This window comes from Aplidium turbinatum, chromosome 16, assembly GCF_918807975.1.
Source record: "Aplidium turbinatum chromosome 16, kaAplTurb1.1, whole genome shotgun sequence".
In the NCBI taxonomy this organism is placed as follows: Eukaryota; Metazoa; Chordata; class Ascidiacea; order Aplousobranchia; family Polyclinidae; genus Aplidium; species Aplidium turbinatum.
Window position 1 is genome coordinate 17,920,324 of NC_137487.1, and position 24,911 is coordinate 17,945,234.

Below are 24,911 nucleotides of genomic sequence, written 5' to 3' on the forward strand. Positions count from 1 at the left end.
ATTTCATTTCACGAAAACATCGATTTCAACATCAGACAAAAACGTTGCTCTTGTGAAGTGAAACTACCGGGCTTGGCAGAGTCCTAAAATACGTATTCATTAGTTTGGGTTTCAGTTATTATGCAACAGCTCATGTGATTCGCTGAGCATTCGTAATGCAACAATGACAATTGCTATGTTACGTCATGGTTAAAGCTGCAATGCACAATGCTGAAATTATAAAAGAACAATGACAAGGTCATGCGAAAAGTATAACTGAATGTCGGCTGAAAACAGCCGGCCAATCAGACCACGTCCTTCATTATAAAATATTTTTTAATCTGCATCACGCATTGGAAAGCGACTTTCAACTAATTTGAACCGAAAAAATGCCATTAAAGATCATATATTGGATTGCCAAACATGTTCAAACAACAAACCATTCTTGGCATCCTTTAGAGTTGTGCGTAAATGTATCACCGAATTTGACACTAAAATCCACGAGGCTTTGCTCATAAAATCCTGCAATCCTCGCCTCAATACGCAGTTGTTTGCTGTTGGCGCTTCCTATCTGCTTAACGCCTTTTCTTAATTCGTCATATGATGCGTTTTTTTGCCTCGCGTAATTAACCGCCATGTGATGTGCCTTTCTTCCCTGCTTTCCCGTTTCATTCTTATGCATTTCGTGTTTCAATTCATTGTGTAGATCAGTTAGTTATTTTCAACGTAGATGTAAAATCAGTTATTTTTCTTTCCTTGAAAAGGGCTACCATAGCCTATGTACGGCTGAAAACGTTCGTAGTTTATAGTTTATGTCCATTTTAATGTATTATGTTAAGTGCCGTGTGGTTGCTTGGTTTTATCTGTCCATATCTGTAAAGCCAAAAATACGTAAGATAGGCTACCTGCACTGTGCGTACTCTGTGACCGCTAGTTGTTTTGCTCAAACAACCAATTCGCCTTATCTTTCATAATTGTTCAGATCCGATTTACACGAACCAACGTGAACCGTACGGATATCGTCGCTAATTAAAACTACAGTGTTTCTTTTTTCTTAAGTTACTAGTATGACCAACTAGTATGACCAACTAGTTCAGCAGTTTATTTTTATTTCTGACCATCTCAACGAAAAACAATATACCGGTACGTCAAATGTAGCAGAGGTCTAAAAAAATGTAAAAGCGACAAAACGCGTACGTTATAATGTGCATGATACTAAAACAGGAAAATTAGTTTAAAACATTGCATGGTCGCAACACCTTAAAAACTTCCATAAAACTACATAGGCCTACTTAATCAAAATTAAATAGGCTACCGATACATTTTTTTATGATCCGTTATTACGTCAGTCCAGCAAAACAACGATTAGATCAATTCTAAGGTAGAAAATGAAGAAAGGTTGTTACGATATCAGTTTGATTTGTTAAAGAGCAACATAAAGAGCATGGGAGTTTGTCCTTGCTTGGTTAGAGGTTATTTCAGAACAGGTCTATGATTCTCTTTGAGTCGAATAAGTTTGCATTCTTTAGACCAGAGTTGTCTAACCTTTTATTATAGTGGGCCGCATTATCATTTAAAATAATTCAATGGGCCGCAGAACCTACCAAATTTAAAGAAAAATGGATAGATATAAAAAAAGAATTAAAAACCATTAATTTCATCTTTGAAAACAGGAACAAATAACACACACATTAAAACAAACCGAAATTTGCTTCTGTAATATATAACATAAAATGAAGTATGTTAGTAAAATGAAGACGTCAGCCGCAATTTATTTTAAATCTAAGCGGCATCAGGGATTGCTTACATTTATAACACTGAAGATGAAGACAGTATAGTTTTCGAAACGTTTGTTTGCTGAACATGAGTTTGGTATCTACATTTTGGGCTCTTTATTTTTTGATTAAGTATGTTAGTATTTTCAATTTTTAGCAATTTTGTTAAAAAATACGGCTTTGAGTGAAAATGACTAGGCGCTGCACAAAAATCTCAGAATGTTGGACACCCCTGCTTCAGACAACATGACTTGGACGGATGGTGGCAAGCCACACCAGAAGTCCAATAGCCTGTTTCTTTCTTCTCGAAGAAGATCCCAGTAAATCTCAGCAGTAAAGGATCTGTTATTATTAAATAATACATCTCGTTTGATCTCTTGTAGATGGGACACTTAAGGAAGTCGTTATCATCACCTTGTTTCTCTCCGCAGCATCTGCAAGCTGGTGAAGGAACTATAGTCCCACTTGTTCATACCAGAGAAAACAGTGGACTTTTTCACTTCAAAATCAGTTAAAATCAATGTACTGCACTCTGCACGAGGTAGGCTCAATCTTGAATGGTTCCACGGTTTCCACAAAGTGAATGGCTTCCATTTCAATGCAAGTAACGGAAAAGCAGAAAAATATTTCAATATACCGATACGAGATTGCCACTCTCCACATAAGGAGTTTGGCAGCTGTATTGTTGAAAGTAACTTGAAGCGGCCGCTACCACAAATACCACGACAAGAATGGTGAAGAAAGAGACAATAAAAATCCTGCAAAGCAAGGCAATAAAATTACTAAACCATTATGCGCATATCATACATTTTTACACTTCACAATTAGCTAAATTTCGTTCTTCAAGCAAATATTCTAAACTGTGTACAATAGGTTATCTGAGGACATTTTAAGGTGTGGTAATATTTTGAATACTTCCGTATGTTAGGAATATGTTAAAAGATGATTTCGAGTGTTAGAGTACGGTTGTATGTAAACATGAATTTGTTGCTATTTCTAATATTTAATTAATAACTCTCTTCCGCCGATTATGGCGTCGTTTTTAAATAGATATGATTGTAATAAAGATAACAATGAGTGGTCGTCTTACTTTCCATAGGATGGTAAACTCTCGACATCCTCCTTAATGTCTGGTATCCAACATCTGCAGGCATCTTTGACTGAAAAGCAATTATTATTGTTTGTCAGTAACATGTAGCAAACATTTATCGTCACCTCTTAAGTCCTACGCCGAGGCCACCGAGAAGAGAGAAGGCCCTCTGGCCATTTCTCTCCTCTCGGTGGCCCTGCCTACACACGCATAGCGGGCCGTTGAAACGATAATTTGAGTGCCGTATCAATGAGATTTTTAGGCCCCAAGTCAGAGTATTTTTTAAAAACGCACTAGTCCATATCTTACGAATACTGAGTGGTTTTTGTTCTCTTTAAAAAGTTTTCAAGCTCCTAGAAAATAATAAAAGTAATTTGCGTTCTTCTGGTGACAATTTACTAGGTTACCTCCTGATGTTAAAGATGATAACTAGCTTTTGTATTTCCGACGTTTCGTCAGTCAGCACGATTGACTTTATCAAGGTGGCTAAAACAGGTTAACACAACGTGTTCAACAACGATGGCACAACACAAAAGCATACTGATAAAATGAATAAAGTAAAGCAGCAAGAATCAGAATTAAAACACGCAACAAGATACCTAGAGGTTAAACTGACCAGCGTAAATTTATCTATCTATTGGGCTCCGTCAAGAAACGTTGAAAAGACATCAGACAAGATAGAAAACAAGGGGATTAGCAATAACAATGATAGAGAAGACGCACTGAGAATGGAAAAGGTGAAGCTAAAGTTAAAGTACTTTTTTTTTTTTGTAAAACGTCGGACGTCGACGAAACGTCGGAAATACAAAAGCTAGTCATCATCTTTAACATCAGGAGGTAACCTAGTAAATAGTCACCAAAAGAACGCAAATTACTTTTATTATCAAATGCCTGGTGAACAGTCTCTCTCTGTTTTTACTCCTAGAAAATGTTACGGCTCCTAAAATCTGCCTGGCCGAGACCAAAAGTACCCCCTGTGTGGACCCATTGCCAACGCTGATGCATGCATAACTTCCATAGAGTTTTCCAGTCCCTAGATGCGGAGGATTTCAGCAACGTTTTATCTGTCGGATTTCCGGTATTTTTAGGTTCACTGTAAAATACAATCAAATCGCTATTATATGCAACTTGCAGCGTAGGCAAATCAGAATGCTTGTGAAATCCGCCATCAGAAAAGCTGCGAAAGTTTGTACGCAGTCAATGACTGCGACTGTAAATTTAAACCGAAGCAGTGATGAAACCACAAAAAAAAATGCGTAGACCAGTGGTTCTCAAACTGGGGTCCGCGGTCCTTTTGGGGTCCGCGAGACAATTTTCTGGGACCGCGAAGCACCTTCCAAAAAAATAACACGATCCCGAAGAAAAAATTTTTGTGGAAAATAAAAATTTTCAGGCAACCTTTTTTCCCAACCAAAGTTAAAAGATATATTTTAGTAAACTGGCTTGGCATCCCTTCACACGGTTTTTTAAGCCTGGCCTTTCGTTTAATTGTGATAGCCTTTGTTTCGTTTCCATCGCCTTTGTGACATCAAGGAGTGCATAGTGGTGACGTACTTCTACAACACTCATGTTTACCCGATCAAGAACAGGATTACCAAATATACTTGACTAAAAAGGAGTTAGGCGAAGTTGATTAAGGGGCTAATGTGCCTTGATTTTGACATATTTCAATGGCATAATTTTGAGACTATAACAAAATGGACATTCGTTTGCTATGCATATTATTGTAACACAAGGTAAGTACATTTGAAAAATATCGTTCATAATCATTTGGTTGCCATGGTAACCAACGGGGGGGGGGGCCATAGTAACAAAAAACAATAACAAGCTAAACTCAAAAACCAATTAAGCTACAGGCACCAAACTTGCAGAATACGTTCTAATGTTAATTGCGCACAAAACTATGTTTTTGTATTTAATTTAGGTTGCCATGGCAACTTAACAACAGCTAATCAAATTATTTTTAGCAATATTTCCATTTTGCCTAAATAATATAAAAAACGCTCTCATGATTTTGTAGATATAGTTGTTCTTAAAATATATTCCAAATTTCACACCAATGTGATGTTTGGTCATGGAGTTATACTTGTTCCCGTGGGGCCACATGCACCGAAACACTAATTGGAGATATCGCCCTTCAAAGTTTACAATTCAAAATAGCCAAAAGGTTAACACTTTTGAGAAACTATGTGAAGTATATACGACTGGAAATACATAACAAGTGAACATGCACAGTCAGCTTTTCTGTATAAACACATTCAGTGCATTATGGGAAATTTTATTAAACTTTATTCTTTTTGAAAGGGGATAAATAACGATAAAACAACATGCAAAGTTAGCAATAAAATGCTAACCAAACGCCATAAATCGGTTGTCAAAAATAAGAGTGGCCTTCGTAAAAATTGAATTTCAATGTCTTATAGGCCACATATTCCAAGTTTTATGCGTTTATTTTATAGAAGAAGACTTAACCTATCCAAAACCAACAAAAACAGAAAATGGAAAAAAAAAATATTTTTTTTTAAATATTTGAGCACATTACCCCCTTAAGGCTGGTTATTTTTACTGATTTAAGTTTTGAATTTAATGCCTTTCTGAAATTTTAGATTTTTTAGCCTTAGTCAAATTAGCCAAAAATTAAAAACTTTTTAACTTTACTAATTGATTTTTAACTTAAATTTGAGTACAAAAAGTAACAATGGCTCAGCCTCGAAAAAAATTAAAATTTTTATGTTCAATTTGGTTTCACTGTGATACATTCTGGAGGAGAAGAAAAGCCTCAGAACGTGCTATGCCGTAAAGTTTTAGCAAGTTCTGCTCTAAAACCTAGCAAGCTGAAAAGACATTTGGTAACACATCATGCAGATTATTTATCAAAACAAAGATGCAGATTTTTTTTAAACGACAAGCTAATAGTTTAGTTAGGTCAAGATTTGATAGCACTAGTGATCAATAGAAGGAAAATACTGCAGGGTTAAGGGCCTCCTACGAAGTTGCAAGAAAAATAGCTATCGCTAAGAAGTCTCACACCATCGAAGAACAACTGATCTTCCCTTGTTGCCAAGTTATTGTACCAAACGTTTTGGGAGAATCTGAAGTTTAAAAGCTGATGCAAGTGTCTCTGTCAAACGACACTGTGCGTTGGAGAATATCTGAGTTATCGGAAAACACTTTGTCGCAGGTGGTGTCAAAGATGCAGAAGTCAATGTCACATTGATACCTAGCTCTAAACGTGTTGGATGTAATGCATAATATCAAGATCGTATTGAACCAAACGGAACCTAACATAGAACTGATAGGCTAACACCCAAGCAGGTGCACCCATTTTATTGACGTGTGCATTTTTAATTGCATATACCACAAATAAATAATTATTTACCGTTTTTGCGCTAATTTGCCTTAAGTTTTTGGTGGACCGTGAGTCGTTGAAAAAATCGCAAGGGGACCGTTCAACAATTTTTTTGAAAAAGTTTGAGAACCACTGGCGTAGACAAAAGAAACTGTTAAGGGGGCAAAAGTCACATCTAACATGAGTTATAATGGTTTTAAAACGTTGTAATAATATTGCATTAAAACATCAGTGTTTTGGGGGCAAGTTAAAATTTTGAGGAGGCGATGGGCCCCAAAACTTCCTGTGGTTACGTCCCTGACCAAACGACAGCTATTAAAACTTTGTCATTAAGAGCTATATGATAAAAAGCGTTTTCGTTTTGTTGCTTTTGGTATGTAGAGCCAACTGGTTCTTTATGTTTTAAACTGTTAGGTTTGGTGGCCGCTGCTTAATTTACTTTCATCTACGCAACCTTAAAATCTACATCGCATGCACGTTTTCTTGGTTTTGTTTCTGTACACTACTTGTAATTTTGCCATTGCTGTAATGTTGTTCGACGAAGAAATTAAAGTGAATAATAAAATGTCATTAGCCTACGCGTGAAACAATCGCATTCTATTTCGGTGAATGGCTGAATTTATGATCCGATTATGACGTCAACCCTTGAGGCTATAGTTTCTGAGCTGGCTGGACGCTAAGTCAACTTCACTGCAAAATTACTTAGGATTAATGCTCTCTAATAATTATAGAGAAAGAAATAACCCACACAACTTTGTGGGATAGTCGTTTACAAAATTTCAAGTAAAAATATAAACCTGTTTCGTTGTTTTGTGTGCGAAAACAACAAGTCTGCCTTCGAAAGTGTGCTGAAGATGTTTTTGAAGTCGTTGACACTGGAAGCATTGCATCTGCACAATTTGAGTAGCAGTTTAATATAGCTGTAGCCTAAAGATAGGCTACAGGTTATTAAGTTATTACAATTTAAGACTAGGCTACACCGTAACTTCACTTCAGTCAATAGCTAAATTTCAAGGGGTTTACTTTTTTACAAAAAATCTGGAATGGAGACAAAATATCGTAATAAATCGTCAGCATCATCGGGTTTTGTTTTACGTGCTGGTTTTACGGGGCATTTCGACACTTGCAGGTAAATTGCACACCGCCTTTCCACTTCTCACTGTCACAACGTGATAGATATCCAACGAATATTATACGCATTGTTTTATTGCAGTTCTGGCCGAGTCGAAAGATTCCAGGCATCTAGAATCACAATGGATCCAAAGGTATCCGCGGATCCCTCAACAATGCCACTGCCTATCTGATCGTAGATTTTGTACACTTTTATGGACAAGATTACATAAGATTGATACAATGATATATTGCACAAAACTAGGCTATACGCCAATTCAAAAGTGGCTCACCTGTTCCTTTCTCGAAAAAAATGATAAAACATAGCGTGGTCAGCAGTTTTCTCATATTAATTTTAAAGCAACTTACAGCCTACAAATGTTTAAACCTGGCCAGAAATATCGAAATCGGTCATGCTTTTTTTCACTTCTGATACAGCTTAATAAGCCTAACATGATAGCACAAAAAACATTTAGACATTGAATGTGAAACCTAATGCTATGTCAAATACAGGCCTAACCTCAATTAACCAAGTTTCTAATTCTGTCAACTGCATTTGATTGTTAAACAACTGTTCTGGCAAGCCTGCTGAATGAAATTCCAACTTCACAAGTCAACAAGATTATGATGACTAATTCCAATAGCATTTTATTGTCTTCAGAAATATTCACCGCAACTCGTCAGTTGCCAATTCTAAGCTCGCCAGCGCTGCCTAAAAAATGATGCTCTTTATAACCTCAGGCGGGCAAGACGAAATGATTCGTTATGTTCATTGAGCAAGCCTTTTGCGGAAGGTATAGTGAATCTGCCTTCGTCTTAGGTTAAGAGCTTAATCGGTTAAGCGCTTAACTTTGAAGTACACGACGAAACCTCAAGATCAAGCGACGTTAGTTCGGATCTCGGGATGAGCAACGCATTTCTGAATTGCTCTCCATTCAGCAGCACCTAACGAATGGAATAATTCTCCAGCAACACTCGGAAACTTCACTCTGTCAGTCTCGGAAACCCGATTTGCGTCAGTGGTTCAAAGCCCCTACTAGTATGCGAAACTACCAACCAATCGAGGCTTTCTCAGTCAGAGATTACAGATTCAAAACCAACCAATGAAATCGACAGAGGATTAACATGAATATTTTGACAATGTAAACAAAAATTTAGGGAACTTTAAAACTCAAGTAAAAAGCAAAAGTAAGTTCTTCCTGGTTACACTGCGCCGAGTGTTCAGTGGCTCAACGAGCCTATTGCGTTTCGCTCAGAAATCTTAAAAACTTTGCGCACTCTAATCAAGACAGTTTTCATTAGCTAAGTATCGCCATGTTCACTTGCAAGGCGATACCTAACAAAATCACTCACTTTGTTTGGAACTTTTCAATTGAAAATCACTTGATTTTTCCTTGAAAAAATCCAAACTATTCACTTTTTGCTTTTGAATGGGACGAGTTTTGGTTGTGGGACTAACATCTCATGAGAAGTACAACTTCCTTTGAAGTTATGTAATTGAAAAAACACTGCACTGAGCCAAAAAATAAACATTTCATAAAAATCATTGCAGGCTTAGATTATCTTAATTCTTTCGATTACATGCACAACCCCTTGATAAACAGCACACACTTCACATGCAATATTGCAGATCACGCAAACCTAAAATACACTTGAATTGTAACAGATAAGTCAACACCAAATTCACGAGTGGGTAAACTGCGGTCGGCGTCGCTGGATGATTGGGAAACGATGGTAAAATTGCATTGAACGTATTTTCAACGCAAAACATGAGAAACCTGGGAACCACTGGTGAGATGTAGCTCGATGAGGGGATTCTTCAGTGACGTCACAATACATACGTGTTACTCGTATTTCATTTCGAAGCGGAATTAAAATGGCATTCTTGAATCACTTTTTAAATCAATCGACAATAATGTAGGAACGTACGGCAAAATATCCAGGAATACAAATCGAATTATAAATGTTGAAACCCACGTCCCCTTGAACAGACTTATCAACACTATTGGCCAAAATGTGGTGGAATGCTGTAGTTTGGTTGAGGCTCTTGGGAACGATGTCTATGTTGAAGCAACGGGAAACGTGAAGAATGCAATTATGTAAAACAAAAGGTCCCAGACAGCAAATCAACCGTTTTTTTACATTGATTCAACATTGAATCAATGTAAAAACGGTTGATTTGCTGTCAGAAAATCTAATGGGGAGCAGTTGTGGAAGCAAAAGTTCTAGAAGCTTCATTCGGATGAGATGGCAATAAAAGTTTATTTGACATATTTTATTGCTCAACAGACAACTGGAACCAGCAAAAGGACGTGATCACTGATCATCGAGTCAGCTGCTTTCATTCTTTTGTCATCTTATTAAGCGTTTTGCTGAAACACAGCCGCGTGCTCTGGAGCGGTATCGAACGCACGTCCTTTCGAACGTCGCGCAGACGTTCTCACCACTCGACCACGCATAGGACAAACATGGCAAGATCAAGTATCAACAGAGCAAGCACCATTGTGTGCGGTTGAGCACTCAAACTATCAACTTAGGTGATCGAGCCAGCGTTGGTAGTTCGAGACCTACCCCACACTCAAAAAGATGCTTTGTAAGTATGTAAGTATTCAGTTAATCTTTGAGCACATTGCAGCAAGGAAAGGTGTAGTTTCCACATCATATAAATTACGTTTCAATACATCAAATAAACATAAATAGATAAGAAATAAAAAAGCATAACACAGCATTAGTTCTTGTATAAGGTGAACGACCCAAGTTATGGCAGCGCTTAATTACTGCAACGCAAGCCAAGGCAGCGATTTTCTGCTCACAGTTGGACGTAACTTTTGCTGCCCTGGTGAATACCACAAAGTTTTTGCATACAGCTAGTTTAGTTACTGTTTCTACATTATTTGAACGTCTGACTACGTTCAAACGATGTAAAACGTAAACTTTATGGGAAAGGGCTGAAGAAAGGAAAGACGAAAACAGCAATTAACGCAAAATATATCATTGCACACACGCCACCTTGCGGTCAATCACAACGTGTTACTAAAATCGTTGGCAGCGAACCATTGATTACCCATCAAGGCAAAAACTTACGCAAGCTTAAAAGTTGCAACGCGCTGGAGAAGATTCATTGCAGGAAAACTAGATTGAAAAAAAATCAACGAATACCAGCACGCATAAGACAACAAAAAAATTAATCACCAGGCGTCGAGAGCCAGCTTTTCAAAGACCAGATTGCTACTGACTGCACAAGAACTAAAAAGACAAAAAGAACCAAAATATCAACACCGCTTTATTCGTTACCAGTGACTTCCGCACCATTATCAGTGTGTGGTTGGTTGTCTTTGAGGATTATTTACGGTTTCTATAGTGTGGTTTCGACAAGAATCAGGTCATATCACGCAATTGTCTAAAAAGGTAGTGGGTAGAGAGAGGAAAAGAACGAGTTGAGATGAGGTCAATATAAAATCAACACAGCAATCGTGGATGGAATAACAATACAGCACTTTTGATGCAATACCAGGTGGAAATTCTCGTACTTTTTACAGATAACACTTCTTGTGCCGGAAGTATGCGTTCATCCTGCACAGGCCGTACTCCTGAAGAGAAAAGTAATTTAGCTGAAGACATAAGAATTTGTGGCTAGAATATGGTGCGATACTGATGAGCCCAGCCTCATGGGCAAAGCACGTGTCTATCGCTGTCAATTCTTGCTACAAACCGGCTGCCGAGAAACATATATAATACTATTAACTTTATATGCATAAAACGCATTATATGCATAAAACGCATTTGACGAAAACGTAAAAACTCATTATAGACAGCAACAAAATAACTTTCAGTAAATCAAGCGTTGATTTAAATGGTGGTGCAGACGTTGAATAAATGTAAAAATGACGGACTTTGCTGCCGGATGCACCCTGCTGGCAACTGGATACGATAAAACATACACAATATCAACAACACTCACCAGGTAACCGAAGCTGATGTCGGATATCTGTGCCTGTCGGACCGACCAAAGAGCCCAGAAGATATGGGAGAGTAGTACAAATCTGTGAGGGAGGATTACTTCAAATAATACGTTGTAATCGTGCAAATAAACGTTGGCTAAACGTCTCTAATGTTTTAGCGAAAAAGTGGCTATGATATAATCATACAGTATGATACCAACCCATTGGATATTGGATTACCAACCCATGGATATTAAAACAGATATCATGTGACGAACTGTGGCTAAACCGGTGGCTATCGACGATAGCAACAGGGAAGATGGAGGAGTAATCCTGACAATTCATGAACATGTCCAGGCCCTTGTAAGTAATAGAAGTGAATGAATAGGTTGTTTTAAGAAAATTAACGTTCAATTTCCATACAGGAATTTCATTTCTCGGTGCTTATTTTCCTTAAGTGGATTAACGTTCATGTCAACTTTGCTTCAACTATGCAGCAGCTGATAGATGGGAAAGAAGTCGGATTACGTGTCGTCTGTTGAAATTCGTCCGAATGCTTTGAACATCGTTGATTGAAAGCAACCTACCTGTTGGCCTCATTCAGCACAAACTCCGGCGTCCACCTGGGATCGCCCTTGCACGAGGGCACAGCGTTCAACATCGATTCCAAGTAGGAGTTGATGAAATTAAGCTGAAAATAGACGAACAATAATCATTTCCTGACTGAAAAAGAACAAGTAAGCAAACGCCTAACAAATAACAAGACCTGTACTTTCACATTCAAATGGCCAACGTCGTGTACAGGAATGCTACGATCGAAAGCGTTCATGTGAATTGTGATTAAATTAACTGTGACATGATTCACTAACAAAAATACATGGAAGCCACAATAAGAAACAATATTGACATGAAAGTTTTAAAAAAACAACTTAATTCACTGTGCAAGCATTAGCATGTTCGCTAGCTTATTATTATGTAGATAGTATTCAAATGGTGCTGTAAAAAGCACCTTGAAAATCTAAAACTAAAAATCTATCCGCTAAGTTTCCAATAGTAGGCCTACTTTGTTATCTTATTTTTACGTCTTGAAATTACAAACACTTCAGGTTAGTTTGCTTGGCAGTTCGCTCGCGCTTGTTTATTTATGATAACCCTGCCATGGCTGAGCCAATCAAAACCTAACCTGTTGTTCTCTGTCAGGAAAGTTCTCAGGCTTGTCAGAATAAAACGGCCAGGTAGGATGACTGTAGTCATACATCCATTCGCAAAAGTGATTTCCGAGGTCAAATCCCCTGGAAATAGAATACATTTTGAAGCAACTACCAGCTAGCAAATTAACCATTTTTTACATCGACTGATTCAACGTCCGCAGATGCTAAATCAATATAAAACGACCATTGCTGGCTGGGGAGAAGTCAACTCAAATTCAACCTTTCTCAAGGAGAAAAAATAATACTTTTAAATTTAACTGAATAAATTGTTTTGTTTGCTCACATAGAAAATCAGAAACGTCGAACAAAGATGTTATACTCGTTATGAAACCAGTTATTTTTTTCTTGGAAAGCATTACGTCGCCTTTTTTGCCACTTTCGTTTTCCTTAAACTGTTCCTTTGCCGACAAAATTGTAGGGGTTCAATGTTCGTGCTTTGGTTAGATACCTCTGGCCTTGATGCACTATGACAATACCACTGGAAATAGGCGTCAAATCATTTCCATACAATCCCACCAACCTATAATTGTAGCTGCTATATTCGAAGTCGATCATCCGTACAGGGTTGGGAAGGCTCTCGTCATCAGATTGAAGCAGATTTCCTTAAAATTTGAAGTCGCAATAGGTCACAATAGAATATTGCGAAAAATCCTGTATTGTTGGTGATCCAGAAAATAAGTTTTGAAATAGGTGTTCACATGTCAGAATTGTTTTTTAAGCTGTTTTAGTCAGAAAAGCATCGCCACGCGTGCAGGATTCTTATCCGTTATTGAATTGAATGTTGTGAAAAACCTTAAAGAATTTCGAAAAAAATTACACACCAAACAAAAACGCTTTTAGGCGGTTTCAAAGCCTGCTACGGAAAAATACAACTTGTATTGCAAAGAAAAAATAATTTTTTGTTTCGATCGAACCATGTTTTAGTAAAGTGACTAAGCTGCATCATTGCTCAGATACGAAACGCTTTGTTGTTTTTTATTCTAAAGTTTTGTCAACGTGTTCAGTAGGCTAAACAGTGAGCAGCCATTCATACCTTCCTGAACGTCATTATGACAGAACACAACCACATGGTCCATCTGTGACATCATTCTCCTGTGAAGAATATAAAAAGAAAATTAGAAACGAAATCATTCAACAGCTGATCTAGTCACTTGCGTGGTATTGTCATTATCAATGCAACTATAAGGCTCACAGCAACACGTGAAAACTATCACTTGGTTGAGATAATTACTTTTTTTGTGGATAGAATTAAATGTGACAAAAGTTCTCAAACTATTCCAACTACAAAAACACTCTTATTGCCGTCGTCTTAACGTCTCTAGACGTTGTACGAGTAATAATCGTTACAAACGGGGATAAGAGGAGACAACGTTCACATATTATTGCGTAAATGGAACGGAGTCTGACATAACAATCGCTTTAACAATTTGCTACTTGCCCCAAAAAAACTTACTGCATAAAAGCCACTTCTTCATCGATATCGTAGGCAAGTATCTCCTCAAGCAGGGATTGCTTACTGGCATCACTGAAATGAGCTGTTTTCGTTTTTTCTAAATATCTGCAAATAAAACCAGTAGAAAGTGGAGATTATTTTGTCTAAACTTAATAGATGGTTGCTAAAAAAACTGCTATGAGAGCACGCACCATCTATGTGATTTTTATTTCTTTGTGCTTCACTCATTGCTTTCATTATAAAAAAATTCTGCCAAGTTTTACTGAGCCCATCGCAATGCATCGACTTGTGATTGTGCTGAAATATTTTCTGGCTACTGTTGCAACGCTACTGTTTGTGTACAACTGTATGCCTTTCATTTTTGTGTATTTTTTATTCAAATGTGGATATTTTTATCTGATGCAAATAAATAATAATAAAAAAAATCATAACTTTTTAACACACGCCGTTCCATGTTTAGCCTTAAAATTAGTCAACTTCGTAGCAAAATTGAATTCAAAGTTTGAAATATAAATAAAAAAAAGTTTTGTTACTGTGTCACAGTAATACATTACTGTTAAACCCGCTGAGGTTGCTTTGTTTTGCTTGTCTATGGTTCATAAAAAAATATAGCATTAAAAACTGTAAAAAACAGTGGTCTCTGAAAAAGCAGCCCACCGTGTTTCTTCCAATTTTTATCGAGCGACATTTTTACCAGTCAATTCACCTGCGTAACACTTTCGTATATGCGCTGTAGCACAAAAGTTATGAGAATTCTTTGAATTCAAGCCCAAGCGTTTGTAATTTTTAGACGTAAACCAGCAAACTAATTTTTCATTCATTCTTCTGATGAAACTCACTTGAATAGCTTCCCCACTATGAAGGTTGGGTCCTTCTTGACGGGCATTACCAGCCTGTGGTACTCAGAGAGACGCTGCGCGATTCTTCGAGATGTGAGTGGCTTCTTCAGATCACTGGTCATCAGCGTGCGGCTCTAATCCAAAGTTTAGAAATAAAATTTGACAACGATTGAAAGCACCACCCAAACAGTCAACATTTGGTATCACTATTGCACTAATGATCAAGGAAACGGATACAATCAGTGAAAACGAAGTAGAAGTTAAATTAGTTAATACAGGTTAGGATATTTGAACAGCCTGAATGAATGGGCCACAAACAAAGCAAATGATTTCATACGAATGTCAAATGACAAAAGGTTTTGGAAGACCATCATCGCCAACGTCTGTATCAGATCAGGCACATAAACATCACTACTACCAGAGGAATGACTGGACAAGTTCAGAGACAGGCAAGTGCTAGGAACAGAACGGTTAAAAAAGATACTAAACAAAAGCTGGATTCCAAAAGCTGCATGCAGTGCCCAAAGGAAAAGTAAACCAGCGATTTTCGATTTCGACAATTAAAACAGATGAATATTGACAAAATATAATGCTAGTTGCGTGATGAAAAGCTTATTTCAAACTAATCATTAGTGAAAGCCGAAAAACATGCATAAAATAATCAGTAGATTAAAGAGGTTGCTAACTTACAGGCAAGAATTCTTCTAGTCTTCCGCCTGGAAAGACAGCATATAACTTCGGACCAACTTTGCGCTCTGCTAGTATGGAGAATACAACGCTTTCCTGAATTTGAGCTTTAAAATCCTGTAGAAAATTTTTATTGGGGAAATTTTTATTTGAAGAAACACAGCAAAGGTTAGTAACAACTTGGTATAAAAAAGTTGTGCACTAAATAAATCAAACTAGATATTTGTCAAAAAAAAAAGTATTATACTATAAATTAGACAATATCGATTACTCGGTCATGTCAAAAGAAACCAAAACTGAAAAAAGTTTCTTGAGCTAGAAAAATTGACGAAAAGCGGGCACTTGGCAAACTTATATATTTGAAACAACAACAAAGCAGAAAAAATTATCCAAAATTCATACACAAGAAAAACTTGGACTAAACAATCATCAGAGGCTGACGGTGCCTGGTTCAGGCAAGACGACTGAAGAAATTCCCACAACAGCCGATTCACAAATATAAGCTGTGTGGCATGGGATCCTATTATAGCTCTAGCAAATAAAGATTGCGAAATAGGCGTTAGCTCGGTACCAAAAAAGTCATAGAGATATATTAAAACCTGAGCTACAGCAACTCGTTATGGTATCACACTATCACAGTCATCACCGAGTGATCTAATTTCAACAAACGCGTATTTGACAGCAATGGAATGAAACGTTAAATTAGCTGTTGGCATCGCACTACGGTGCGAGCAACTGTCTTGAGCAGAGGAGGTGAAAACCAAATACTGACAGGTGATAACAACCGGGAGTGATGTTTGAACTCCATATGGGCACAGTATTTGTTGTTGGTGATCAATCGTATTGCTCTTGGTTTGATTGCTATGACGTTGAACATTGTTGATCATTATTACATTAGCATTATTTATAAGTCTATCAATTACTTGAAGAATTAGTCCATAAATCCGCAACAGGACTGTGGTGGGGTAGTCCCGTTCATTTGCATTGATGTGGTACTTGGTTGGGAGAGAACATACATACAGCTTGTTCGTTAAACCACCACTGCAAAAATAAAGATCTATGTAGATCTTGAGTTCAGAAATCAATAGGGTGTTGCAAGGTAAATAAATTTTGAAACCTAAGCTTAAAGTAACGGTGAAAACAGCGACTTTAGACATTTGTAAAAACGTACAGGAACACACTTTAGTTGGGATGGTGCAGCGGATAAGGTGTTAGCTTTTCGATTATGCAAACCTGGTTCAACTCGCGGCTCAAGCTGGTTGTTGAAAAACACCGCTCACCTCTAGTCAGGGTGTAATGTATCGGGTGAGGCAAAGTTTCTGAAGAAAATGCGGCCGAGAGAAAGGAACTGGCCACCCTACTTTCGTTAGTGCTGAAAGCTGAGTATAATGGGAACCTTATCTTCTCATTCCCCAAACCTCAACAGCTGAGTATGAGACCTTTACTCACACTCTTTAGTAAAGTATGATACAAAAACTAAAACACAAAGAATTATTTCAGTGGCTCTATTGCAAAGACAACCGTGACGCTACAAAGCCAATTGCCAACAATGCCAGCCGCATTAATTGAATTTTACAACCATTCATACCCAAGTGGAGTCAGCTCGAATTCGTTATAGCTTATAGTAGCCCATGGCCCTGTAAGATATTCCTTGCAGAGTTGATGTGCTTTGTTGACTATGTCTGACCTGTGAATAAACATTGGATTTATTTAGTAATAAAATTAAAAACTTCATAGTCAAGCACATAACAACATTGAGATAGTCCAATTGGTCCATTGATATCAAACGCTGATTTTTTTTCCACAAAATAGATTTAACAGTTTCACAACCAGGGCAATATTACTGTATTGTGTAAAGTTATACAGCCACAGGTACATAGAAAGTAGCACCCATGTCAAAATTTAACCAAACATCATCAACAATCAACATGTTAACCCAGCTACCAAAATCCGCTCTTTCTGTATAATATGTATTCATTGATAGAACATCTGTAGATCTTGAAGCAATGCAAAAATAAAGCATTTTTGCTAGCTGAGAATTAAGCATTTCCTAAATGACTTCCAAGCAAAAAAACTAGCAAGGCTGATGGTTATGTGTGAGCTACCTAGCTAGATGATGCATACAAGGTGTATCTGACATTTGGTTGGTGGAAGCTAAATAACCACATCAAACCCCATAATATAGAGTTATAGACAGTGTGATTTAACTTGAAGGTTACATTGTTTATTTTATATAATGACGGCACAAGTTTGCATAGCAATTGATGGGCATAGATGACACAACTGCTGTCCACAATGCTATAGATGTGAGTACCTTTGTTTCTTAATTTCAGCTTCGCTCTGTCCTGGCTTTCGCTTTAGAAAAAGAGTTGCTGCCATGACTGTTGTTGCAGTTAAAGTAAATAAATACTTCTAACTTTATCAATCAGTGATGAATAAATTATACTTGATTATAATAAAACGTCTATACAATAAATTTATGTGAAAAAACTCAGCTTTTTCAAAAATTATTTTGGGCATAAATTTGTAACAGGGTTCCCACACATTTTTTATAAACAAATTCCCTACTTTTTCAATACTAATTCAATACTAAGTTTTAAAAATTCCCTACCTAATTTTGATCTAAATTGCGCATTAGCAGTGCTAAATCAATGAAAATTTCTGTGCTCAATTATTTCTAAACACGATCATGCATAGGTTTAAAGTTGTATATCCGGACTCTATTACATCCGAATCAGTATGAAAAAATACTAATGTCAGAAGATTCCTGTTTGAACAAAACAGGGATATCTAGAGAATGGGATACAAAGGCTTTTAATACGTATGACAATAGAAGGGCGTTTGTTTATCATAAATAATCTGTGTTTATCATAAAATGACAATTGGCACCGATAGTAGTTTAATAAATCTTGTTATAATAACCTGCATTGCGCTATTAGCATCAAGCCTGGATGCTCACGGCATGCTCATGGTTGCTTGTTAATTCAACCACCAGTACAGTTGCTTCATATCTCGCCTACTGCAAAGGCTTTGTTAAGAAAAACAGCTTACTGGTAACTTTTCAACTGTCGACAAGTATTATTTAAATATGCTCTATGTAACGTTTACTAACTGTCTTTGGTAGTTGACTGTACCAGCTGCACTGCAAAGCTTTCTTCAATTTTGAAACGAACGGCATGTTTCACGTGCTACAAACTACCGCCCTGGTAGTGTCATAAGAATAAGGCAATCCCTGTGAGCCTTCACATCCCCTTCTCTAGATATCCCTGCTACAAAACAAACAACTGTTTTTTTTTCAAAAGACCTAAACTGAAACCAGTCCGGATAAACTGTCACATTTATACTGAAATTACAATTCAAAGCTTCACTACATAGGACATGGCAACCTGCCATAAGCCAAACCAAAACAATTAAAAATCACACTACTGGCAAAAATGAAATAAGTAAAAAGCTACTGAACAATGAATCACGTTTTTGGCAAGCAATGGCGCAGAATCAAATGTTATTAGGCTACTCCTCTGGTTATTGTCAAGACTGTTGAAGAAGTGTAAAAAGTGTGTTTTTCTAGAATTGGACAATATACCAATTTAGATTGGATCCAAAACTCATTTGCAATGCAAAAACAAACTACCGAACACCCCTTTTTTAAATCTCTGGAAAAATTTGCAGATCTATTTTTTGATTCTAAGTCGTGGTTTGAATTTTCTGGAAAAAAGTTTCACACATTTTGGCTTAGCCTAACGTTAGAGCGGAATATTCACCATTACATGGCTTAGCAGTAACCGCACTGCTGCCGTTTGTCTCCACTCTCCATGTATATGTGCGTGTCAGTGTTTTCAACGTTGATAAAATACCATTCCAGCGTAAGTAACATTGGAACCGCCTTGAAACCAGCATTGACAAACATCGAGCCAAGGCTGGGCTTGCTTTGTAGCAGAGAACAGTCGCACCCATCACACTGAATAAATGTGTTTACTTTTTGGTTTTGTTTCCAGCAGGCTACAAGTAGTGGCTTCGATTACGGATAGCTTGTTGTTAGTTTTCGTTTAAATTAAGCCTTTCAATAAATATCAAAAACGTATATTCTGCATTGTTTATCCTTTTAACCGTAAAGGGTCGTGAAAAATTTTAGGAGATTAGAAGGGGTCCCGAGCAAAAAACTTTGGGAAGCCCTGAACTAGCCTACACGTAGTTGGGTTAGTTCTCCTACCATCTGACCACATAGTCACTGAACATCAGTTATTAACCTAGGCCTAGCTTACCAGCACTCCACGTCTGAACAACGGCAGACACTTCTGTAATTGTGATCAATCAAATCAGTAAAATCATGCTGGATGGATTGACTTTTGAACCCAAACACAAACGCAGAAAAACCGCTTGGTGCAGTAGTGATTTATTTTAACAGCTGATCCAGCTGACAAGGATGGTATTGTATCCGGTTTAATACAGTCCATATCGCATGATTTTTTATCTACAATTTAGTCATCAAGGTTTTCCATACTTTTTCAATACCACGAAGAGGTTTCACGAAATTCCCGACCTTTTCCCGGTCTGGAAAACAGGTTTTCAAATTCCCTACTTTTTCCCTACTTTCCCGACTGCGTGGGAACCCTGTTGTAATCACACAAGCACCTACAGTCCACTACGAAAAGTAGATCATATTCTATCACAGGCTTCTTCGTCGTATGAGCTGTTCTTCGGGACTATATGTTTGGGCATGATGTCATCAGCCACTCTACAGTCTCGTCATCCAGGGTCTTCAGTCCAAGCGTTCCATGTGGTGGTTGATGGATTGGGCAGTCATGGACGACATGATCTACTGTCTGGTCTGTGGCGCCACACTCGCATCCCGGTGAGGGAGCCAGGCCCCATCTGCACATGTCTGAACGAAAGCGACCGACGCCGGTTCGTAGGCGGTTAAGCCGGACCCACGCAAGTCTTGCGAGGGACATTCCCGGAGGGTGGGGATCGACGTCGGGTAGGAAATCATGGAGTCGGGAGGTGTTGTTTTGCCACTCCATGTTCCATGTGTAGTTCGTCCAGTGTGCCGCACTTATTCCAAGATCTTCAACGTTGTTCAGAAGCTGTTGTGCGGCGGGCACAAATGGGCGTCTTGATTTCAGTCGCTGCTGTCCTCCAGGTAGGCGCTGGAGTGCACTGTGGAGGAGGTGGTCGGGGTCCAGTGCGCGACGAGCAAGGGAAATCATGGCTCCTTTACGGCGAAGCTCAGCAGGTTGGATGCCTGCAAGGATGGGAAGGCAGTCCGTTGGAGTGGGACGCAGGCATCCAGTCACAGTGCGTAGTGCGTCATTGATGGCGGTGTCAATGTGGCGGGTGTGAGAGCTGCGGCACCACACTGGTGCGCAGTACTCAGCGGTAGAATGGACGAGGGCCAAGGTAGCTGTGCGAAGGGTTTTCGCATCAGCTCCCCAGCCGGAACCCGCCAGCCGCCTCAAAAGTGCAACGCGCGCCGATAGTTTTTTGCGCAGTGACTTCAGGTGTCGTCGGTACGTGAGTGACCTGTCCAGGGTTACGCCGAGGTAGGTGGGTTCGGCGCAGTAGGGGAGGTGTTCGTCATCGGTGGTAATGTTGATCTCACGTTTTGCTTCCTTGTTGTTTAGATGGAAGGCCGCCGACACTGTCTTTGCCTTGCTGAGCTGTAGCTTCCATTTCTGGAGATATGTTGATATAGTTGACATGTCCTGGCTTAGGTTCCTCTCCATTGACTGCCAGTCTCCGGCTGGATGCAGGAGAGCCAGATCGTCTGCGTAAGCATACTTCCTGGAGATGGTGTCAGGCAGGTCATAGATGTAAGTGTTAAAGAGGAGGGGAGCCAGGACAGAGCCCTGTGGGACGCCGTTCCTGAGTCGACGTAGTCTACTTCGTCGGCCGCTACCGGTGGAAAGAGTAAAGCTGCGGTTTTGCACAAGTTCCATAATCATATGGACCATGTGCCTGTCAGGAAGGAGACGAAGTAGTTTGCAGGTAAGGCCGCTGTGCCATACAGTGTCGTAGGCAGCCGTGAGATCGACAAACACGGCGCCAGCCTTCTTTTTTGCCGAGAAGCTGTCCTCGATGTCTTGGGTCATCAGAGTGACCTGGTCTACAGTTGATCTACCGTGGCGAAAGCCGGCTTGTTCCCGAGGGAGCTGAGGATCTATTATCGGTTCGACACGGGCGTAGATAAGTCTTTCGAGTATCTTGAAGGGGATACAGAGCAGAGAGATGGGACGGTAGCTCTTCGGATCCCCTGGGGGCTTCTTCGGCTTTGGGACTGCAACCACTAGGGCTCTTCTCCAGATTCTTGGGATGCGCAGGTGACGCAAGCAGCAGGAAAGGAAGTCTTTTAACCAGGACCTCATAGAGGGGGCAGCTTGGAGTATTAGTTCCGGGCATAGGTGGTCAAGGCCCGGGGATTTGCCTGGCTTTAGGTGCTGGAGGGCGGAGGCAAATTCTTCTGGGGTAAACTCACCAGAGATGTTGCCCTCGACAGGTGTTGGGACCTTCCAGAGGTCCGTCATTTCCTTGAGAACGGACTTGTCTGATTCACGGTCTCTCGTTCTGTGCACTCCATTTTTCACAAGTTGTGAGGCGATGGCATTTGCTGAAATGGGGCATTGGCGACGAGAGGCACGTGATCTGCCAGTGAGGTTGTTGAGTGTACTCCATGCTGTGCGGCTGGAGTGCGTGAAGTCGATTGAGTCTATGGCTTCTGTCCAGCGCTTGTCCAGCGCTGTCTGTCCATCACAGGCTGAACAGTGAACATAGAATGTAATGTCCACCAAAATTGGATCAATTACACAGTTGATAGTTCAATTACATTACAAGTACCGTACACCATCAAATATTTCAATGGCAATATTCTGAAATTTTCAAATTATAATTACTTCCAAATGTAACAAATTGCATGTTTCAATTACAAAACTTAAATGCTTCAATATTTATATTCATCAATGACTGATTGACTGTATTATAGTTTAAGTTCATCAAAAACAAGCAGAATTGCAAATTAGTAAAGATTAGGTTGCAATGTAGAAGTCCTTTTTGAACCTTAACTAGCAGCTGAACAGAAGTACAGATATTATGAGTGTAAGTTAGGATATCAAATGTAATTGCATTTTGTACCATTTTTTTTTTTTTTGAAATCACAATTAAACAACAAAAAGTCACAATTATAATTACAATTATATACATAAAACTATGTATAATACTTAATTACATTCAATTGCAATTATAATTGAGCTACTGTAACTGATCCAACTCTGATGTACACTATGAAATTTTATATAATAAAGTAACATATATTGTTCAAAACCAATCAAAATCTTTGCATCCTTAAAATTATTTTACAAAAATAATTTATATATATGTACTGTATTGATTGACAGCAATTTACACAAGGTGGATAATGAATAAATACCAATAGTCCAATAACCCACTATTTGAAACTCAAAATATACTAAGTTCTGCATAATGTGTACAACAATTCAAGTTTTACATCATACTGAATTACAAAAGTTATTGTTTATATACTTAGCTATTTTGTAATATTATAAAACAACTTAAAATAAGGAAATGTATTTATGATGATACATAGTTGTAGGAGTATTTTGATACAAAATTGTATACACACAACCTCAAATAAAATTATCACACATCATACAAACATAATTTTTACAATTTTTTTGCAAACATGTTTAGCAAAAGCTTGAACATAGCAACAAACAGTTGGAAATCTGTTTTGACAATTTTGGAGTTCGTTTTAAAAAAGAGTGACTATATACAACAAAAGACACTGCATTTGCTTAATGTTGACAATTGATGTGCTTCTCTTCTCGGTGTGTTTTGACTAAGTTTATGCCCTGCTGGAAATTCAAGATATTATAACTCTTGAATAGACCTACTTTTCTTTGTCCATGTACTTTCATAAATAATGGAAACATTTGGTCATAAATAGTTTTAATCATTTGATACTGGACTAAATATGGAAAATACAAAGCTGCTTTTCTTTGTAAAAATAAACTAAATCTATTTGCAAAAAAAGGAAAGCAAGATTATGGAAAATCATACCATGATCGCAACTATTAAGTATTATAACAGTCGAATTATGGAAGATTAATCTTTTTTCTCAATTATAGACATGCATAATAATCAAACTGCCATTATTATTGAAATACAACATGATCATTTTTGCTCACTCTGGCAAGCAAATGTGGATTGCTCAAAAAACAAATCAATACACAAGTGGTACAATAACTTACCTTTCATTTTCCACAGTCTTTTGGTTGGTGGTTTGCACTGGTCTGCGCTTTAATGATGGTGTTGAAGAAGCCATTTGCAGATGGTTATTCTAATACTTAAAAACACTGCAAATGATGTTCAAACTAACTCTACAATTTCTAAAACTGTCTGCTTACTCCATGGAACAACCTAGAGTCTAACATAGCATATTCACTCATCAATTAACCACAACTTTCATCATAAACTTTCATCCTGTTAAAAGGTGATCCTATTTCTTTGTAACATCACAACCAAAAATAACAGCAGCCTACTTCATATCATTGAAAAAAAATCTTTGGATAACTCCTTTTCTGGTGGCAGTTGACTTTCAAGTTTCATCTTATTTTATTTTTTGTGTTGTTTTATTTTACTTTTTATGTTTTGACTTTGGTGACCTTTTGGTTTTTCACTGCCATCCTTGCTATGAAAATTATTTTTGCTTATTGTGTTGTGTATGATATACTGTATAATATATTTTTGTTTATTCGCCAGCAAAAAAACACTAAACTGGAAACTGAACTCAGATAACCTATCACTTACGGTATTAAACTGTAAAGCAATACTGGTAGGGTTAAAAAAGCTGATCAATAGGCTATTTAAGATTTACTCCAATTGCATAAATAACTAAGTGACAATGAATAATTTACAAAATTGATGTTTAAGTGACACACCTTTATAATTTAGAGTATTTCAAACAATCAAAAAACTTAATTGCATAGAGTATTGCAGCTATTGTATAATTTAATGATGGGAATACAGCCCTCATTGTACTGTCCCAAGTCAGCTTTAAACTTGTACTTTGGATACTGTCATGTTTAATAAGCAAAGCAAAGTTAATAAGTAACTACAGATCCCTGGTTGATCATATCCAGAATCCTCTCTGGAACACAGTTGAAGACTGTTTACTTTGTGCAAGAAATGCAAGATCTGCAGAAATTGGCCACTATATTCTTATTTACTTAAAAAGTGTTGGATACTACCTCTAAGTTATTAACCTTTAGACTTTAAATCAATTTTAGCAAGCTCAGCACAACCACCAGTTAGTACACCATTTTAATTGTATTGCAAAAAACAAATCAACAAGAGTAGGCTACTATGCAACTTCACAATGCCCGTGGACTTTGAACAACTTTTACTAGTGTTCATCAAAATCGACAGTAATTAAAAATAAATTTAAGACAACACAGCAGCATATAC

General features: G+C 38.0%; 2 protein-coding genes across 2 annotated transcripts; both read right to left on the minus strand.

Annotated features, from left to right (window-relative positions):
* Positions 1 to 1,080: 1,080 nt before the first annotated feature.
* LOC145785831 (uncharacterized) lies at positions 1,081 to 7,693 on the minus strand. The gene is made up of 4 exons (XM_082597540.1): positions 7,597 to 7,693; positions 6,991 to 7,083; positions 2,845 to 2,914; positions 1,081 to 2,512 (listed from the first exon to the last, which is right to left on the minus strand). Exons 1-4 carry the CDS (start codon positions 7,649 to 7,651, stop codon positions 2,383 to 2,385), a joined length of 348 nt encoding a protein of 115 aa, XP_082453666.1. The 5' UTR covers positions 7,652 to 7,693; the 3' UTR covers positions 1,081 to 2,382.
* Positions 7,694 to 8,741: 1,048 nt separating this feature from the next.
* LOC145785750 (choline/ethanolamine kinase-like) lies at positions 8,742 to 24,323 on the minus strand. Its single transcript, XM_082597458.1, has 12 exons — positions 23,696 to 24,323; positions 17,023 to 17,121; positions 16,358 to 16,475; positions 15,438 to 15,551; positions 14,748 to 14,881; positions 13,909 to 14,013; positions 13,489 to 13,547; positions 12,976 to 13,057; positions 12,428 to 12,536; positions 11,832 to 11,935; positions 11,265 to 11,346; positions 8,742 to 10,893 (listed from the first exon to the last, which is right to left on the minus strand). The coding sequence occupies exons 1-12, from the start codon at positions 23,767 to 23,769 to the stop codon at positions 10,837 to 10,839; spliced, it is 1,137 nt and encodes a 378-aa protein (XP_082453584.1). The 5' UTR covers positions 23,770 to 24,323; the 3' UTR covers positions 8,742 to 10,836.
* Between the last annotated feature and the right edge of the window lie 588 nt (positions 24,324 to 24,911).

What these genes read in the sequence shown, in the direction of transcription:
- LOC145785831 (XM_082597540.1), bottom strand. Translation starts at nt 7,651, where the DNA reads ATGAGAAAACTGCTGACCACGCTATGTTTTATCATTTTTTTCGAGAAA. An exon ending in TTTTTTCGAGAAAGGAACAG is followed by an intron (nt 7,084 to 7,596) that starts GTGAGCCACTTT and finishes CAAATTGTGCAG; the next exon opens with ATGCAATGCTTCCAGTGTCA. An exon ending in CACACAAAACAACGAAACAG is followed by an intron (nt 2,915 to 6,990) that starts GTTTATATTTTT and finishes ATTGCTTTTCAG; the next exon opens with TCAAAGATGCCTGCAGATGT.
- LOC145785750 (XM_082597458.1), bottom strand. Translation starts at nt 23,769, where the DNA reads ATGGCTTCTTCAACACCATCATTAAAGCGCAGACCAGTGCAAACCACC. An exon ending in TTCGAGCTGACTCCACTTGG is followed by an intron (nt 16,476 to 17,022) that starts GTATGAATGGTT and finishes TTATTTTTGCAG; the next exon opens with TGGTGGTTTAACGAACAAGC. An exon ending in TTCCTGACAGAGAACAACAG is followed by an intron (nt 11,936 to 12,427) that starts GTTAGGTTTTGA and finishes GTCTATTTTCAG; the next exon opens with CTTAATTTCATCAACTCCTA.